The sequence below is a fragment of the Perissodus microlepis genome, chromosome 12 (genome assembly GCF_051167445.1).
Source record: "Perissodus microlepis isolate ML-2025 ecotype Zambia chromosome 12, ASM5116744v1, whole genome shotgun sequence".
Lineage (NCBI taxonomy): Eukaryota > Metazoa > Chordata > Actinopteri > Cichliformes > Cichlidae > Perissodus > Perissodus microlepis.
In genome coordinates this window covers 29995089-30015045 of record NC_140472.1, presented here as the reverse complement: position 1 = coordinate 30015045, position 19957 = coordinate 29995089, and the positions used below count along the sequence as shown (strand labels likewise).

Below are 19957 nucleotides of genomic sequence, written 5' to 3'. Positions count from 1 at the left end.
TATAATATTTCCAGTTTGGTGCTTTAACATGGATTTAAGTGCAGAAATACAGTACAAGATAACATGATAATGTGCAGGCAAGTTCTTTTGGTAGGAGACCTCAGGAGAGGTGGAGAGTTTATGTCTCTCAGCTGGCTTCATAATGCGTCTACCTGAAAGTGCTGGAAGAGGTGGCTGGGAAGAATGGCATCTGGGAATCTCTGCTTAGATTAGTGTCTCAAAAAAGTCTCAATGATAAGCCTGCAGTGTCACGATCTGATTGTAGGGACTCAAGCGCAGAGCGGTTAGATGTCTCCAAAAAACAGTTTATTTACGGCTCCAGTGCACAATATATATACAGTGAAGGGAATCCAAAACTCCAGGGAATCACAAGGTAGCTCTGTCACACTCACACACGTTCACACGGCAGGGAGGTCGCAGGGGGGGGGAGGTCTGAAGCAGAAGAGAAGGGAAGTCACAAACTAATCACAAATCACGAAGCACAAGATCACAGGAGCTGTGAGAACACTAACGTCAGTAGTACAATCATCCAGCGACGAGAGGCTCTGTGTTCCAGCCTCAAATAGTGCTCCCGGTGATGACAGGTGATTGTTGTCAGGTGTGTGGGCCAAGGGCGGGAGCCCACAGTGAGCTCCGCCCAGGCAGAGAGGGAGAGAACCGAAACAGCAAATGTAGCCTTGTGGGGCCGGCCGGGCAGGCACGGAGACCATGACATGCAGTGTGTTGGTGTTGCAATTTTTTTCTGTTTCAGTCCCCATCATTGCTAATTTTGGTATAAAACAATTTTTGTAAATTATAACCAGTCAGATTTTTCTCACAAAGACAATGTATGATACATTTATTAGCATGTAGACTATGTTTTTTTCAGATGCTGAAACCTGTTAAGTTCAAGATTTCAGCGATAACCATGCTTAGTTTTTGTGTTTCAGTGGCCACTGTAGTTCCTGGAGAAGCATGGACTTTGGGGAGTTTCTGCAGGATCATGACGAGTCATGATACTCGAGGCAATGCCAGATATATGCCATGAGTTTTTAATGTCATTTTCATTTTAGGGTGACTGTGGCTCAGGTGGTAAAGTGAGTGGTCTACCAACTGGAACTTTGGTAGATTGATCTCTGACTCCCACAGTCCACATGCCAAAGTATCCTTGGACAAGATACTGAACCCCTTTTGTTTCCAATGCATAAATCGGCATTCGAGTGAATAGATATTTGCATGTTTTAGCTTGTTGTTCTCTTTTAGTGCCCACTGTTCTTCTCAGCTCTTTGAGGAGTGGATTGCTGGTATTTAAACTGTTGACAATGGTTTGTTGATCTATCTTTCAAACATATCTCTTATGAATAATATAAAGCCATTTAAAGCCAGTAAGAAAATGTCCATCACAAGGTAGAAGCTGCAATTATTTTATGGCAAACTGATTTTTATATTTATGTGTCTCATTGAGATTAAATATCTCTTTTTCAAGAGAGACCTGATCAAGATGGCAGCAGAAATTGCAACAAATGTAACAGGACAGCTCTATAAAGGCATTTCAAGTAGGACACACATGTACAATAATGCAGAGTTACAAGTATATTTGCAAAACAGATCATTTCTTTATTTTATATATAAATTCCTGTTAACCACTGTGTATTTATCAAAAAAGAGGATATTAGATGCTGAAAAAAGGAAAGAAAAAAAGCACGAAACCCTGGGAATCACTTTTTGGCACATGACCACTTGCATGCTGAGTGATGACGATATCCGAGATAACTAAACCCACCTACAGTTCATTTAAATGCCCGCGCACGGTTCTCTCCGAGCTCGTCACAGTGTCTCCCGTTGCTCTGCATTTATAAAGAGCCCCGGTGAGCAGAAAGGCACAAGCGTGCCTCGTCTCTAGAGAGGCAGAGCGCGTTTCAGCGACTTGGAGACGTCTTTGGATGAAAGAGCTGGGTAGCCGCTGCTGAAGCCGAGAAGCAGGAGCGCAGGAGTTTTAGCCCAAGTTCACCGCAGCAGGTCGTTGTGCCGTCGACCTTAACTCAGGGGTGAGTTCTTGTTTTACTTCACTGTCCTCCCTTTATTTTTTCTTCTGTCTCCGTGGAAAATGGGGCTGTGCATTCCGCTGGTGGACGAAGAGCTTAAGAATAAATGAAGCGCTCTTAAACTAATCTGCAAACCAGTTTTATTTCAATATTATTTGTCATGCACAGCAGTAGATTTGTCAGCCCTTTGCTGCTGTTTTTTATTTTATTTTATTTTTATTTCTGGTAGCAAAAGTGTCACCAGAACTTGTTGCTGAGAAAAATAAACACTATATCCGCGGTCTATGTGAACATTTTACGATTTTCTGTCGAATGTATTCAGTGAGAGGAGCAGTGCAAAATAAAATTATTCTACAGTTTTGAATTTATTCGCCCTTAGATTTTTCAAAAAGTAATAAAGGGCATTTTTAAGCTAGATGTTGCTCTATATTTAATCGATGTCATTTGGTCGTCTTTCCCTGTTAATCTTTGTTTCCCGAGCATTGGCAAATGTTTTTCTTAGCAACACGCAGTTTCGCTTTTGGACTTGACAACAGAAATCAGACATTCTTGCTTTCACAGCTAGGGGGTATTGGAAAAATGTGTAATTTCGTTCTCGGTTTTTTGTTTTTATTTGTTAATTTTATTTATGTATTAATATTTTACCTTAGTATAGGTATTTTTAATAAACTTCTCATTTGTTCGTTTTGTTGCTTCTGCAAGCAGAGTGGGGACAGTTCCCGAAATAAATCTCACCTGTGTGTTTGTTTGACGCTTTGCCGGATAATCTCTTAATCCGCTAAAACAATTCTGTTTGGTCCATATTATCACCCTAACATTATTTATTATGTGCAGCCTCGATGTTCCCTTTAACAACATGGCACTGAGGTATAAGGGGTCGACCTGTTAAAATAATGCTGCCTGGTACCCAGTTCATTTATTTTCTTCGTGGCAACTTTTATGAGCAACATGTGAGCACAACATAAACATTAGTAAAGTTTTTAATACTGTCACTGGCTCCTTGAGAGGAGACGACCTCCGATCCCTCTTTTCTCCCATTGGTTCACGCCATATTGAAAACTTTGGTGTAAAAATGACTTCAAACTGTAAATTATTAGAAATGAGTTATTAAAAATGAAAACATACATGCAAACTTTGCAGAAACAAACTCAACCAGGAGTTACCAAGAACATTAAGAATTAAGGAATACCTAACAAGTACTTAATAACTCTGGATTATTACAGTAGATCGTGATTTGAGTCAGATATATGTACGTACACATTTGTCAACGAATACGGGCAAGCTATATGCCACATTGCATACAGCTTAGTAAACAGTTGTTTGCCCACTCTAGATAATAGCATTGTAACCTAGTTAACATTTAGACGACTATGACCACTATGTTGCCTAACAGATAATCGTTCTACCCAAACCAGACAGAGCGGCAATCTCAAAAAAGATTTTAATCCTCATATTCGGAGCACATTTCCATCACTTTCCACGTCTGTTATTGGCAATTTCCTATCTTCGTGGGGTGCATCTACAAAGGAGGATTAAAGGGCCGCCCAGCCTATAAAAGTTGCTCCAGCACCTCAGGAGAGCTAAGCTAATATTTATGGTTTAGTGGCAGTTTTTCCCAAAGCTATGAACTGAAGCCATGACCCCGCCCCCCGGAATGTGTGATTTCACTTGTACGGCAGTGGTTGTTTGATGAACTGATTCAACTAAAAGGTTTACATGCCTTTAGTAAATATTAGGAAACGTGCATATTGTCATGAGAGCTTTGAAGAAGTTGATTTTCAGTCAAGTGCATTTCTGAAAAGTAGGCAAGAGTTCAAAAAACCCTCTCTAGATTTTTTTTAAAGATTTTTTTTACCTTTTTTTTTTTTTTTGGAATAACCAAAACTGGAACGTGAAGACCGTCAGCGTTCAGAGGGGCGCTGACCTTGGTGCTGAATTGTTTCTGCTATGCAGCAGCATGCCTGCCCTTCTTTACTGTCTGCGTAGCGGGCGCACTGAGCAGCTTTACTTGAGTGCCTACTGTACATTTGCAGGCGCGATCACCCACGCGACCAGATGTAACGATTTCAAAGAACAAATGTAGTGGCGTTGAATTAAAGAGGTAAACGCATTATTGTAGCGTCGTGAAGACTGGCACGTTTTTTTTAATCATCTGTAAAGTTCATTGGAAGTGCAGAGGCTTAAGCATGTGGTGAACACAATGCACTCCAGACTTGTGTGTGTGTGTTTTGTGTGTGTGTTAATTACTGAAACCTCAAACAAAAGTAAAACCTTAGTTATTACCTTACCTGTGTTTCTAATGGTAAGAGCAGCAATCCTACCATATATAAGTACACCAATCCTGTGCTCAAGCATGCAAAGTATATGTAAATGATTCATTATATCAAGTACCCCCAGGAAATCATAGAGATCAGAGAAAATATTATTAGATCACTGTCACTGGTGCATCAACTCAATTCCAGAGTATGATGTATTAAGAAAAATAAATAAGTCCAAATTGTACCAGGTTCTTGTTCAAATGCAGCAGGAAATTTTTCCACTAGAGAAATCAAATATTGACATTCCAAAGTGCAATTAATCTTTCAGTTTTTATATACTCAATATTTGCTTTTTTTTTAAACATTACAGAACATGGCCATGTGATAAGTTGGCTAATATGCTTTTCATGTTTATGACAGTATTTTGCATCTGTAGCTCAACAGGACTTAATGATCTGTGTAACATTACCTTGTGAAAGCACTCTGCTTTAATGACTCATATACCCCTCTCTGACTGATGTTAAATTAACACACTGTAAACAAATCATGCTGTCAATGTAATTTCATTCAAAACTAATAGAACTTTTATTTCCCTCCTCCTCTTTCTCCTTCTGTTGCTTTCCAGAAATCTTCCTGAGGACACACTTATACACACACAGACAAGCACACACAATTACACACAACAATACACAGGCACCATGCAGGAGTCGGAGCCTACAGTGTGCCAGCTCCAGCCCAACATCATCTCAGTGCGCCTTTTTAAGAGGAAGGTTGGCGGTCTGGGCTTCCTGGTGAAGCAAAGAGTTTCCAAGCCACCTGTCATTGTGTCAGACCTCATCCGTGGTGGAGCAGCTGAGGAGTGTGGCCTGGTGCAAGTGGGCGACATTGTACTGGCAGTCAATAACAAGCCCCTGGTGGATCTGTCATATGAACGGGCCCTGGAGACACTGAAGAATGTGATGCCTGAGAGCCATGCCGTGCTGATTCTCCGTGGGCCTGAGGGCTTCACCACACACCTGGAGACCACGCTGTCTGGAGATGGGCGCCAGCGTACAGTGAGGGTCACACGCCCTGTGTTACCATCATCAAAGTCCTACGAGCAGTGGTCCCCTCTCAACGCATTGAGCCCTGGGCAACAGCAGCAGGTCAACAAGGATAACCAGCTAAGAGCCATTGAGAACCTCTCCTCTCCATCCATCACCCAGTCCCTCCTACAGAGGGGAGGCATGCAAGGCCAGGACCCCCTGCTGATGAGGGATGGGGGCCGTGGAGCTCTCCTGTGCAACGGGCTAGAGGAAAACAATGAACTGCTCAAGGAGATTGAACCAGTGCTGCGCCTCATCAAAAACAGCAAAAAGGAGATCAATGGAGAAGGCCAGAGGAATGCTGGGAGAAGAGATGCCGAGATTCAAGTGGCCTGGTAATTTGTGATGTGATACAACCTTATTGATCCCTTAGTTAAAGTGTCTTTGTCCACCATCCTCTTCACAGTGAGGGTTGCCGTCAGAGACCAGATAGAATTAGACTCAGGATGCAGTTCAAGGACTCTTAAAGATGGTGGCTATTGGCTGACACAAGAACTTGCACCTGGTCTTGTGATTGAAAGTATCCCTGTTCACTCTGCCACCCCGCAGATTCTGAACTACCTGACGCATCTGTGTTAATTAGCTGTAATAGACAGTCTCTCATTCAACTAATATGACTCAGCTTACAGTGCCAAGTAATTATCGTCTGCCTGCTGGTCTCTAGCAAGCCTCACTTAAAATAAAACTGCTCACAACATTTCTCAGGACCAATTCAGTTGGTATTCTTCGACTGCTGAACCAGCTGCTTTATGTAGGCTTACAAATACATCTTTTAAACAGTTTGGCAGTTTGTCAAACTTTTGCTTTTTTTAACTTAAGTCTTTTTTATAGATGTAAAGCTACTTTTCTTTTTACTTTTTACTTTTTTTTTCTTTTTGCTTGTTGCACTCTGTATGCATTGAGGCTGTTTAACCAGGATTAAAATACACAGCATGTGAGCATTTCCCAGTAGGCAAGTGCTTTATAAGTAATGGATGCGACTTCCTACATTAATCATGGATAATTAATTAGTTTTCTGTAACATAAAGCTTTACAGAAAAAAAAAAATGTATTGTCTATCAGTTTGTAAGAGAGCTGCGCTTCTTATGAACAGCCCCTCTTGGATATAGAGTTCAGGTCCTGCGGTATTTATGCATAACAGTAGTTTTGAAAAAGTGCAAAACTGGTAACAATTCTGTTTATTTTACACATTTCACTTTTATTTTATGATTTATTGAGGAAGACTTGGATTTCTTGCAGTTTGTTTAAGCTTTCCCTCTAGATGAGTTTTTCACAAGGCTTCTAAGTCAGGGATAATATAACATCCTCGATTCAGTCTACATGCTCTGCACAGTGTACTGTTATCGGCGTCTCAGTTATCTACCATTGTACTCCCACGACCAATTGAAATCAAATTGAGGCTGCAGTCTCCTTGAATCAATATCTCATTCTTGACCAATCCATGCGCATCCTCCTCTCTTTCATAAATACCCTTTGAGTGATTCATTGCCTTCTTGAGAAACACGTGCTCTGAAAAAACAGAACACAACAAAAGGAAAAACCTCAATGCAAAAACAGCAAAGTGTATGGTTAAACAACCGTACCTAATGCTGCCACCTGTGCTCCCACAAATAGGGATTTAAATACATTTGATTGTGCATGCTGAGATTTGTTCAGCACTGGTAAGAGTCAGTTAACTTAATTCTATTTTGCTGTCGGAAAATTATTTCTAAAGAGATGCTGAGGAGAGAAAGGTTAAAGTGATGAATAATACTAATATATTTTTTAATATCAATATTTTTTTAATCTCTGGTCATTTTTTCTTTTCAAATTATACCTATTTGCACAGAAAATAAACTCACATTATAGCCCGTGTTGCTTGTTTTCAGAGGAGAAGCAATTACAGTTTCACAATTAAGCATGAGGTTGAGTCAGAGCTAATGACAAATGACACATGCAACTTCTCTCATTGTTTCTGCATGTTTGAACTCCACCTCCGATTTGTGGGGATGAATATGATCTCGCAAATTGCGGCAATAAAGAGATACAGTGTGACAGGGGGTGTGAAAGGGAGAAAGGATGCCTGTGAGAATTTACAATTAGCATGCACGCATGCTTATGGGGATGGGGAGGGGGAGTGTGAAAGAAAGTAGGAGGCACAATGTGCGTGGGCGCTTTCGATTGGAGGAACGCAAACTTGAAATCACACAAAGACGATTTTGGTCTCATATGGTTTGCAAGAGCGGCAGCTCAGGGATATCCCTTCCCCCCTTTCTCATTCAATCTCTTAGGATTAGATAGTTACAGCTCAGAGAGAGCTCTCACTGTTCATATGTTTTTTTCTTTTATCTCTGATGAATAACAGCCGTTCATACTGTAGGGCTATTTACTGAAAGAAAAACAGATCTGCGGTCAGTCACCTTGATTCACCATCTGTTTATGTATCTCTGTGTCTGATTTTCGATTCAGGAAAACACTTAAATCTGTATTTTCTTACTATTACACACACAAACAGTTTAGGCTGTAGAATGGAACTAGTAATAAACACATGAATTTCTAAACAAAGACCACATAGGCAAGAGATGCTAAACTGATGCTAAACTTATTTGCATGAACTTGCAAAGTATTTTCAGATCAAATTAACAACTTAAAAGTAGCGGAAACACTTTTGAAATGAACTTAAAATCTGTGTTTTCAGTGTAAAAGTGTAGTCACATAAATGTGTCTGACTGAAGCGGTGAGCTATGCCTGTCTTTGTGCACCCACTATGTTCTGAACAGAGAAATTCCTTCGTGGGTGTGCAGAGCTTTTAAAAATTGTACAGGGTTTCCTTATTTAACAGTATTTTAGAGTGTCTACAGATCTTCTTTTTTTTGTTCGTTCTTTGCAAAACGGAATGCTTGTTTGATGTGTATGTGTATGCATGTCTTGGATGAGGTTTTAAATTAAAATGAAAGATTAGTTTGCACCAGATGCGAGTTTATACACCTGACAGAAAATTGTATCTGACTTCTAGGGACCTTGGCGTGGGAAATGGCACATCCCCACAGCTGGTGCCAGATAATGACAGAATGCTGGAAAACATGCCGGTGGTGCTTAACAATGCTGACACTGACAAGGTAAAGTGAAACAAATTCCCAGCCCTTGAAATGATTTAGAGTGAAAGAAAGCAGGTGTAAGCATAAGTTTTTCATCTATACTTTGATAGATCAAGAATTTGGAAAATAAACCTTTTTTTGTTCCCTGTGTGTACGTGTGTTCGAGTCTTCCTGTGCAGGCTTGGTTAGTTCAGCTGTGTAATGCATGTAAATCTGTGACTGCCTTTATGGTTCTGTGCCCTTAAAACAATCATCCACAGTGTTCTATGGTCCCATGCATTCACAAACTGAGCATGCACATCCATGTTCTTTTTACATTGGGCAAAGCCTTTGCTTAAGATCCTATCACCTAGACATTAGATCCAACCATCAGCAAGATTGTGCAGCATTAAACCCAGCTTATGCCTTCTACACAGAAGGATCTGGCCACAGGTCTAAATGTCAGCGATAGGGATAGTAATCTGCACATGGTTACCCCACTTCAAGGCCCCATCAATGAGACAGGATGGCCTAATGAATGCGTGCAGCTGCTGATCTGTCTCGCACCATCAAATGTGACCCCTCTTAAATTGATCCATCCTCTCAGACCTCCACAAGAGAGAGTGTTAATGTGGATGCTTGAGAGAATATATGTACGAGAGGGTTAGAAAGTGGGAGGGAGGGGAGATATGGATGGTGCTTGATAGCAGAGTGGAAATGTTTAATGGAGTAAGAAGCCATATGTCTTTCATTGTCGTGTGTAGTTGCTAAAGTTGCGGAAGCCTATCTGCCTGTGAGAATGTGTGTTTGGGAACTGGAATCAATGTGTGTCCAGTATATGTGCACTGACTCATGCAGCAGGAACCTCCCCTGCAGGCGTTTTGCTAGACACTGATTCTAACTTTGATGGCTCCCTGCTTAGTACTTAATGTGACAGACTCAAGTCCAACACTAAGTTCATTAAAAACACAAAAGTTAAATAGTTTCAGAAAATGGGGATGATTTTTTTCCCCTTTTTGACTACAAAGATTTTAAGTGACACATTGATGCCCTGCAAATTAGTTTTCTCACTTTGGTGAAGGATTTTCCATGTGTCTCTCACTTAAGCTTCTGCATAATTTAATGTGTAATAAGCTGACTGAAAAGGCAAGGTGGTGGGATGTTCTCTCATATTCAACCGTCTAGTGATTTATGGAGTCACCAACTCTGATACTCCACTGAAAACAGAAAATATGCCTCTGTGCTTCCTTTTTTTTGCACATTATGCCTTAATCATCACTGAAGAAGGCATCAGTTGTCAAATCAGAAATGTATTTGTCTTCAAAATCTAAAATATAGAAAATATCTCTTCTCTCAAACTCTCAATTTCATTCATTTCTCTATTCATATCTACATCTGTCCTGTGCGCTTCATCTTGATTTCCCATCAGAGGGTTTTGTTTGGGTGGGTGGGGAACTTTACTGCATAACCACATTTACCAGAAAATGATTATGCCCCATTATGAAATCATTTTCATCTAATTAGCTTCAATTATCTTAATTTCTAGCACCATGGATCCTCCCTTCTGACATAACCACACCTTATTCTTGATATTGAGGGCTCATGATGGATAATGGGATTTAAAATAAGAGATAAGTCTGTGTGTAATATCTTGGGGAGGACTGGGTCATTTAAACAGATAAAGCATGATACATGCACCAGCAAATGCTTTTTTGACATTAGGCACTGGAACATATTATTTATGCAGTTTTGCCATTCAAAATACTTGTGGTTCCAACAATATTATCAGTTGAAGACTGTAATAGCAGCTGTTGCTAGCAGATTTTATCAATAAACTGCAGACTTTGGATGGAAATCCAGTTTTCCTTATTTTTTTTGTTTTATTCTTCTTTATTGTGTTTTGCTGCTTATCACCCTCAAGTCTAACAAAGACTTAGGCAGACCTTCACTGGATTAAAACAAAACAAGATTAAACCTTTCTTCTATTCCCTCCGATGAGAAATGTTTATGTCTTATCAGACTTAGAGTGCTGATTTATTCATGAAAGTGGCCCGTTTCACATGTTCCCACACCAAACTGGGCAAAAATGCACTTTCATGATGTGGTTTGAGATTCTCGCTCCAAACTATGTTTAAATTAACAGATAGCAAAACTTGCAACCAGATTATGGGAAGAGCAAAAGGAAACACCATCCCTTAAGTGTCTTAAGACCACTGGCTATGGTGTGATTATATTTTAGGTTGTATTATCTTTGCATTTGTAAACAGTGACCATCTTTGTACAGTACATTGGGTCATAACAAGGGTGACAATGGGCTAGTCTTAGGCAATCACTTTTTCCCCTTACCTATCTTGAGCTGTTACAATCAAATAAACAAACGCATAAAATAATTCATTTTACCTGGAAGTTAAACATGTAGGGAGAATTATTCTAAAAGGATCTTGATGGCAGAAAAAACCCACATTGTGGGGGCTCTAGGTTTGAACCCAGGACCTGTCTGCTGTGAGGCAACAACTAATCCACCACAAAGTTTAATTTTTCAGATAATGAAAGAAATTCATTTTTTTGTCAGTTAAACATTTAAAATCTGCAACAGCGCAGATATATAAATGAATTAAAAAAAAAAAAAAGTGACATTTAGCGATTGTTCACAGAAATGCGGTTCTCTGAAACTTGCAGATGGCAATAAAAAATAAAAATAAAATGAAATAAATGTAAATGCCAAAGCTATCTTCCAGCCAGTGAGCAACAAGCCTTACATTCAAATGATACACAACTTTTATTTCTTTTTTAAGTCAGAAAGGCTTAATTTTTCCACATCTGAAATACTTTGCCTGTTTGATGTGCATTCTCCTTATGGTACAATGATCTTTCATCTTATCCACAACCTCACGTCATATCTGAGGTGCTCAGCTGGGGGTTATTGTTGTTCGAGCATTAAACACACTACTTGTGCGTGTAAAATCAGATTCTATTCAAATTGCTCACTCCTTCCTACAGTTTGAGAGGACATCAAATGACAGTGAGACCCCACAAGTGTGACACTGTCGGAATTCATTGCTCCAGCAAGCATGCAAGCAAGTATTTCAAAAGCTGCACCACTGTTTGACTAACAATGCTGTGGAAGATGATGAAAGAGCTTCCAAGGTGTGCAATTGATTACTCTGATCTTTGGCAATCATTTGCCGCCTTCTCTAGGAGCTCTTACAGTTGGCTTTGGGGTTAAATTGCAGCCATTCATCAGTCAATAGCTACAGTACTGGAAAACTGTGTGAGCCTAGAGTTAGCTTGCCATCAACCTGCTGTTAAATGCTGATTGCCTTTATTCTGGAGAGAAATGGAGAAAGGAAAGAATGCAGATGGTTTCTGTGCATAGGCCTGAGTGAGAGAGACATAAGCACAATCACAAATCAATATTCCTTGAGAACAAAGGGCTGAGGTTCACCGAGGCAGCCAGTTGAAATGCTTTCAGATATTTCACATAGTATTCTTACGTCAAACTCTCATGTCCAACTTTATGCACTCAAATCCATTTCCTGGCAGTGGGAGGTCTGCGTCACTTTTCAACTTACTTCGGTATGACTCCCAGTTATAAACAATCTATCCAGTTTCCACCAAAAGTATTACCGAGGCCAGAACATATTAGACAGTTAAAGTACAAGGGTCTGAAGAAATGAGTCATGTGTGAATGTCTCTGTGTTTTTTACAGCCTCCAGCTGAGGGCAGGACCTCACCCATTAAGTCACTGCAGAATGGCAGCCCTTCCAAATGCCCCCGCTTTATAAAGATTAAGAACTGGGAGACTGGCACCATCTACAGTGACACACTCCACCACAGCTCCAGCAAGGTAAGACAATTAAAACTCACCTGAAGAAAAGATCCTTAGGATCACGGAGATCAAGGAACCTGCTATAGCATCTGTGTTTGTCACAGAAAACCATCCTAGCAAGGGTGAGAAAGATTTGGATGATTCAATTATGTAGTATGCTGTTTCTTCACGTTCTAAATCCCTTTACTGAATAAGAAAGATTAGAACTAGTGGCAAAAAGAAAGACCTGTATGATGCAATCTTAATGCAATGCAATATTGTGTTTATATTCTTTATTTTATTTTTTTTTAGTGTTGAAACCTGCAAGTAATGATGCATATAGTACAATTTTTCTAAATTACATCTTCCCATAATCTTCAGCCTGTTGTACTTTTAGACAAATAAACTATATTCGCTTTATGGCTGACATCTCTTAAGCAAAAGAGCAAAAGCAAACTCCTAAAAGCTGAAACATGAAAAAGTGTTTGGCTTTTATGCTTGAAAAATGTTTTGAGACTCTGTGCAATCAAATGGAGTTCTGTCTCACAAAACAAACTGCTTAATTCTCCCGAAACAACCACAGAGTTTAATAAAGAGTGTATTCATTATTGAATTGAATCACAATGTACTGGGGGTTTTCATTGTCACAAAATATGGTGAATACTGATAACAAGTTTAAAAAGAGAGTGTGTGACAAGATTCTGTAAATACAAAGGTTAATACAAGATTTAATAATTTTATCAGCTATAACAAGAAATATAGTTGTGATTTTGCATTTGTTGACATATCACAAAAGGGGGAAACAGGTTTTACATGCTGAAACCCTTTGTGTCAGTTTGTACATTAAGGTATGAGCACAGCTTTTATACTGTAAGCTGATTAGCAAAGTTGACAGATGTCTGTGACTTAAATGGTGATCTTGAAGGCACTGATGAACATAAAGTACAGTGTCTTGGTTGACTGAATATGCATTTAGCCTGCAGACTTACCAACACATAATCTGCAAGTCAAGTAGATTGGAAAACAATAGCACAGCATGGCGTCTGCCTTTTCGCTGCTTTTCGCTAACTATTCATACATTAGTAGAATCCTGTCTGAACTGTTGGTGATTCAACTCATTAGAATTAAGCCAGAAATCAGGGGGGTTAGGTAAATCTAGGTGAAGCTTATGAAACAATTAATTCTTCAGACCGAAAAACAACATATCACTGGCACAGCCTACCGTATTGGGACAGCTCACATGGTCAGATAGTGACTCACGTAGTCATGACTCGATGACTCAGCATTTTCAGAAGAGAATGCTGGGAAATTAAATACGTAATGTTTAGTGGATATTTTTGTCCAAAATGCTGATACATTCATGAATCAGTAACATGAGTGGCTCAAGAAAACCATTTCATTCATCCCTTTATCAACCATCTGCAGCTGCTTTAATAAACATTACTAATGAATGGCATTAAGTGATACATTAGGATTCATAAAATCAGTAGATGTACCTTTAATACTCATCATGAGATGTGAATATTGAACAGAAAATGATGATTTCTGCTTTGAGCTAATGCCTAACCTCAGCATGATAACTGACTCGGAAAGCCATTGTTGAAGCGAGTTTAATGCAGTGTATCATACAGCACTGATTAAATGGCATGATCACAAAGTGTGTCAGTAGTTTTCCAGGTGTGATCATTTCATATAACATTTTCACAGGTGTGATGTGATCAGTAGGCTAACTTGAAGGCAAACATGCGGCAAATCCAGTGGTACAACAGAGAGTTCACCCTCAGCCACAACAAGTTTTAAAAATTCAAGGAATAAAATAAAAAAGAAAAGAAACTTGTAAAGTAAAACAAACTTGGCAAACAGGTGGATCTTAGGCCTGTGAAGGTTCTTATCTATATCATATACTCAAGTTGCCTAGAAAGCCTATAGCAAAGGGCTAAGATTAACCATTTCTATTCACCTGTAACATATCAGAAAAACTTTTTTTTATTTGACAACAATAGCATCACATTCAGAACCACGAAACTTGAATTACACATGATATATTATGACACCATCACTTTTCCCAGCAAAACCCCACAACTGGACTACAAAACATTTGTATAGTAGAACAGAGCTTGAGCATCACAGGCGAACCACAATAACTGACAAAAATTATATATCTTCAGTTTATATACATAAACAATATCTACAACCCATATTTATTTATATTAATTTGCTAACACCACAAAAAATAATGTGTTACATTTAAAAAAGCTACTATAAATGCTATAAAATCGAAACTGGAGATTATTTTTGTGGTTTTGTTATCAAGAAATTAATGCTGATTATTGGTTGAAAACAAAAAAACAAAACAAAAGTCTGCACTATTAATGGCTAATCTTTTCTTGCTCCATCAATCTGCTCTGATTCCCTCTCTACATAGACTCTGGAGCTCTGTGATAACATTGCACTCTTCTTTTCGTCTCCCAAATAAGAAATAATTAATCATTTTTGAGAAGTAATAAATTCAGAAATTCTCTTAATTGTTCAAGGACAAAAGCTGTGCACATATTCAATATAATATTTATCAAAACTCATAATGAGGCACTAATTCTCTCATTATAAAAATGTTAATTGGGTCTGTCAATAATGGAGTGTTTGGAAAACTGCAGCAATAAAACCTGTGTTTAATTTTGGTGATCACATGACTACTAGTAATTTCAAATCAGTAATTATCTTTCCTGTAGTATAAAAATTAACACTGCAATTGATCTTTGAACAGATCATCTTTTCTTACTTCTCACTCGTTGCAATTTGGTGTCTTTGGTTTGCATTCAAAAATATTAATGCCGAATTGGGCAAGTGAACCATGGCTGTGACCTTGATTTGATGAAGTCTTTAAATACAATTAATCATCAAGTTTTCAAAGATTAACGTTCCATCTTATGTAAATGAATGAATAAAATATTTTGTTACAAATTGAAAGAAAATAATAACAAAACTTCACAAATAGTTAATGATAAATTTGGAGTTCCTCAAGGTTCAAGTTAGGGTTCTCTGTTGTTTAGTTTTTATGTTCATGATGATAAACTGACATTTGTCCATCTACTTCCCACACGTGTGCTGATGATACAGTTAACATGTCATTAAAAAGTGCCCCTTTTGACATTTTATCTTCTTTTTGTTTTCAGTTTTTTTAGGTTTGTTGTTGTTGTTGTTGTTTTTTTACATGGCAGTTTTCAGTACAGTTTTCAAATGATTGTTTCATTTATTAAGTGTCACAAAATCCTGAAATCAGAAACGAGGCAAACACATTTTAAAATAATGCACATGGGTAGATTTCTGTGACTACAGGAAGTCAGTAAAAAATATGTGGTTATTTTTCTCCAGACAGTTTATCAGTTTCAGTTTATCAGTTTATCAGACAAATTCAATCTAACTGTAGGAGGGAGAAGACAATATTTAAAAAACTAGGTGTTATAACAGATTCACTGCTTACATTTAAAGCACAAGTTTTCAAAAAATGTGAATGGAGTCCATTTTAAATATATTAGGAGTGATTTAACTACAAAGGGCTCAGAGGTGTACACGAGTGTTATGGTTTTTCTGTCAGATGAAGTATTGTCTTACCAGCTGGACAAGTAGGACCACATTACAGTCAGTCGGAAATACTATTTAGGATGATTCTGCAAAGATAAAAAATGAAATTCAAATCATAACAGTAAAACTGAAACAAAAATGCTTTTTATTAAAATAGGAACAACATGATTAAACTGACTGCTATTTTACTGGCGTGTTTGCTTCCAGTGAACCATGTTTTCATTTGTCAATGTAAGGGATTTGAGCCTCCATGGAGGCTTATTCAAGTTAGTCTGAAGCCATTGTGCATCTTTTATAACTATTGCTTTCCCTTACATTTCCATCAGAACATTGTTTACTAAGTAGCTGAATATTGCATCACAATAAAACATCTAAGCACAAGTGCTCAAATTCATGTTGGGCTTTCCTAATGCCTAATGATTTCCTAACTGTGACTGTCATGTTTCGAGGGAGCAGTGAACTCAAAAAGACTGTGGAAGCTGCACCAGCTGTATATAAAGCATGCAGACCAAACTGACCACAGTATCAGCATTTCAATACATGCTTCATTCCAGATACAGAATTTGAAACGCTCACGGTGTATCAAACACAGTTGGACAAAATCACCAAAATGAATGCACCCTGACGAAGAAGAAGCTCTCCATTCTTGAGCGACATGCTTCCCGCATTTTTGCATCTTTGTGGAGAATGATTCATACAGCAGCAGGATAATAAGCCCAAACACACATAAAAAGCTTTGTTAGAGTACAAAGGACAATGAAGACCTGGAAGTGCTGACTATCATGTACTTTACCATTTACAGGGGTATTTAAAGACTGAGAGAAAGCCTGTACCAGATTCAGTGTATCATGTCTTTACTGAGGTCCTATGATGGTTTCCCTTGTTTTCTGCCAGTGTACTTACTGCTAAATATAGCTTTATACCGTTTCAAATAACAATGTCAGTGTTTTTGCAAAAAATCACTTTCTTATCCCCTCTGTATGACATCTGCATGATTTCATTCAAATGTCATACTGTTGGTCAAACTATCTAATTGCAAACAGCAGGCACTTGTTGTTGCTTCATGGGAATAAACTATGGCTCAGGACAGGATATTAATTGAATTTTAACTTTTGAAGTTTTGGTTTCCAAAAAACAAAACAGGATGGATAAAGGTATTACTTTTTCCATTCATTTTTCCAACAAAGTTCTCAGGTTTTATGCAATGTAAATGAACCATAACATTTCCTTTTCAACTGTGTGCTTTCGTCTGTCTTAAAAAAAATACCCAAACAGACTAATTTCTAACCTCAGATCTAGCCATGAGACATAAAGAGAAGATTTGATCACCAAAATCTGTCTTGAAGAAGTAAACATTTTAGGTGAATCTCCAGAAAGCTCATTAATTGCAGCTTTAGGTAGTGCTCAACTGATGTGTTGGTTTGTTGTTGACTCTCTAGCTCTGTCTCCATGAATACCATCCACACCAGTTCTTTCAAATTCTCAAGTTCACTCCTTCCTGGGCCTTTTGTTGTCCATCTGCCACTACAGACATCCCTCAGTGTGACCAAGAAAAAAATAAATACTTTTCTTGGGTTTTTTTGTTAAAATTGAAATTTCAATATTTATTGAAGTAATATTTACTTTGGTTCTTGTCATAATCAAACAATACTAGGGAATAGTACAACAAGGTCCTGTATATGATAAATAAAGAGTATTTTGAATTCTGAATCATGCAAAGCCACTGTGCTATAGTCCAAGACAATAAACATTGAGATAAAAGGGGGATGTAAAAGATAGGCATACTTAATGCCATAAGACTTGAGATTCATGTGTATCTTTCAGTGATTCAATGTGTCACAAAGCTGATATTGTTATTAATGAAAAACTGTGCTGCAAACCTAATGCAACACATTATCTTTACTGGTGTTCTTGGACTTTAGGACCTAAAACAGTGAGGTGGTAGGGTGGCTCTAATTGGTAAATAAGATAACCTCTAAATAGTTTGAGGATAATACCTCAGAAAGCCTCGGCTATGCAAAGACTATGTAAAAAGTATTTCTTGCTATGCATTTTCCTAAACTGCTCAGTCCACCTATTTTGTTTTCTATTTTGTCATGCAGCTAAAGTTTCCTCCTGTAGTTAGTAAGCCAGTCTACCAAACACAAGGTGAGCTGTGCTGTTTAAGTATTCACCCTTTAAAACACTGCAGCCATTTGTAAACAGCAACCGGCAGCCTAATTACTTTGGTGACTTATCGAACAGGCTGTCACATGCATCCCAATGAATGGTCTGTAATAGCATTTTCAGATTTATTGTATATCACAGACTCTGCTGTATTCGTGGATGATCCGTCTTTTTCGAAAAGGACAGCTGGCTGGCATGAATGCCTAAAGCAGGATGAGGAGCGGACGTGCTGGAGCACAAGTGATTCCTTTGTTTTATTTTTAACATTCTGTGTTTTAATCATCAGTTTTCTTATTCTCCTCTTACCTTCCACATCCATCACCGTACTTTAACCACCACCTTTTTTGTTTTTTAGTCTTATTTCTGTTGTCTTTTTGTTTTGTTAATTATCTTTTCTTCAACCTCCTTATAATTATACGTACATTGCTTTTTTTTATAGCTCTTCCTGAGTTTCTCTCTCAACTCCTTTTCACATTTTCCCTTTTCTTGATTTACTGTGATGTTGTTTGTTCAGTTCAACAGAATTTTTTTTCCTTTTTCTGCTCTTGCTGAGTGACGTCTTAGGTTAGTTGGAAGGGTCAAAGTTTTTGGGGGGTACACTGTCAGTGCATGTCTGAGTGTTTGGACAGTGTAAGTGGGTGGCTCAGTGTAACAAGCCAATTTTAGCACTGCAAGGGTCACTGTCAAATTTCCTCTTCAACTGCACGCCTGTGCTATCATTTCTGTCGTGAGCTTTTGCTCACTCATTCGTTTTCTCTCTAAGCTGGTGACGGCAAACCAAAGTGACAGCTGACTTCAACTTTAATCACATTAAAGTTACCAAACAAGGTTGCTATGAGCAATTTTCTCCTTGCATCTGCCTGTTTCACTGTCTTTCGTTCTTTTTTTTAATCTTTCCTCCTTATTCTGTCTTCCTGTCTCAGCTTAGTGGAACGATACCAATCTATGACTCACCGACTTACTCATTCATTAACATGCGTGCCAGCCATGTGTGAGTGATATTGTGAAAGAAATGTAACAGTTACAATCTTTCTATGCATTAAGAGTCCAGGAATTGTGAAGAAATGATCTTTATTTGAATCAAGTAGAATATGATCATAATCATGATATAACAAATACCTGGTGAGTGGATGTAATTTACCAAAGCCATGTTGCTTTGTATATTAAAAGGTTAGGAGTAGGTCTTAATAATAATTAAAATAATAACTATAATCTAATGGCAATTATTGGTAAGAAAGTTTTGAGGTAAATGTGCCTGTCAACAGAATTAGCATGTTTTATGGTGTTACTGTCTTGAGTTATTATAACTGAAATTACGACTGTTTTACACAAAGCCAAAGTTAAAAGACCAAGAAAAGAATTTTAAATGTGCGTGCAAAATTACAGTTCTTTAGTTCTGTTTCATATCAAGTAACACAGAATTCTGCCTTTTAATGATGTTCTTAATTTGCATACAAACACAAAACAAAGATCGATGCTGAACATGTTTTGCGAGTGAGCGGAATGTTTCGAGGAGAGTGAAAGAAAAGAAGTAAAATAAAATAACCACCTGGTTACGCACACAATCAAGATGATTTAAGCCATTAAAAACAAGACTAGCTCTTGCTAGGTTCTTGTTTATCAGTTTTGGAAAGTAAGATATATTGATATACAAAACCAGAAAATGAAGCCAGTTGTTATTCTCTCCACACTCATGCTTTGTATGTTGACAAATTAAAGGAGGTTAAATTAAAAATAATAATGCATTCATCCAAATCCCTCTCTAATCTGTGCATGTTACTTTTCTTTTCAGATGCCAATCTGTTCCGAAAATGTGTGCCTTGGCTCTGTGGTGATGCCCAACCAGCACATCCGCAAACCAGATGAAGTCCGAACTAAAGAAGAGCTTCTTCCACTGGCCACCGATTTCATAGACCAGTACTATACCTCTATCAAAAGGCAAGCAAACTGTGTGATACCTAGACAGAGACTAAGTCTC

General features: G+C 38.2%; 1 protein-coding gene across 2 annotated transcripts in view; it reads left to right on the top strand.

The window, feature by feature from the left end:
• The first annotated feature begins 1772 nt into the window (after nucleotides 1–1772).
• Nucleotides 1773–19957, top strand: part of nos1 (nitric oxide synthase 1 (neuronal)) — a 41906-nt gene continuing 23721 nt past the window's right edge. The window contains exons 1-5 of one of the 2 annotated variants that reach the window (XM_084945190.1): nucleotides 1773–2027; nucleotides 4908–5702; nucleotides 8363–8465; nucleotides 12133–12270; nucleotides 19772–19917. In XM_084945190.1, coding sequence (XP_084801316.1) covers nucleotides 4981–5702; nucleotides 8363–8465; nucleotides 12133–12270; nucleotides 19772–19917 — 1109 coding nt within the window. In that variant the 5' untranslated portion in view covers nucleotides 1773–2027; nucleotides 4908–4980. The remainder of the gene's footprint in view (nucleotides 2028–4907; nucleotides 5703–8362; nucleotides 8466–12132; nucleotides 12271–19771; nucleotides 19918–19957) is intronic. The other variant, XM_084945189.1, reaches the window with a different exon arrangement.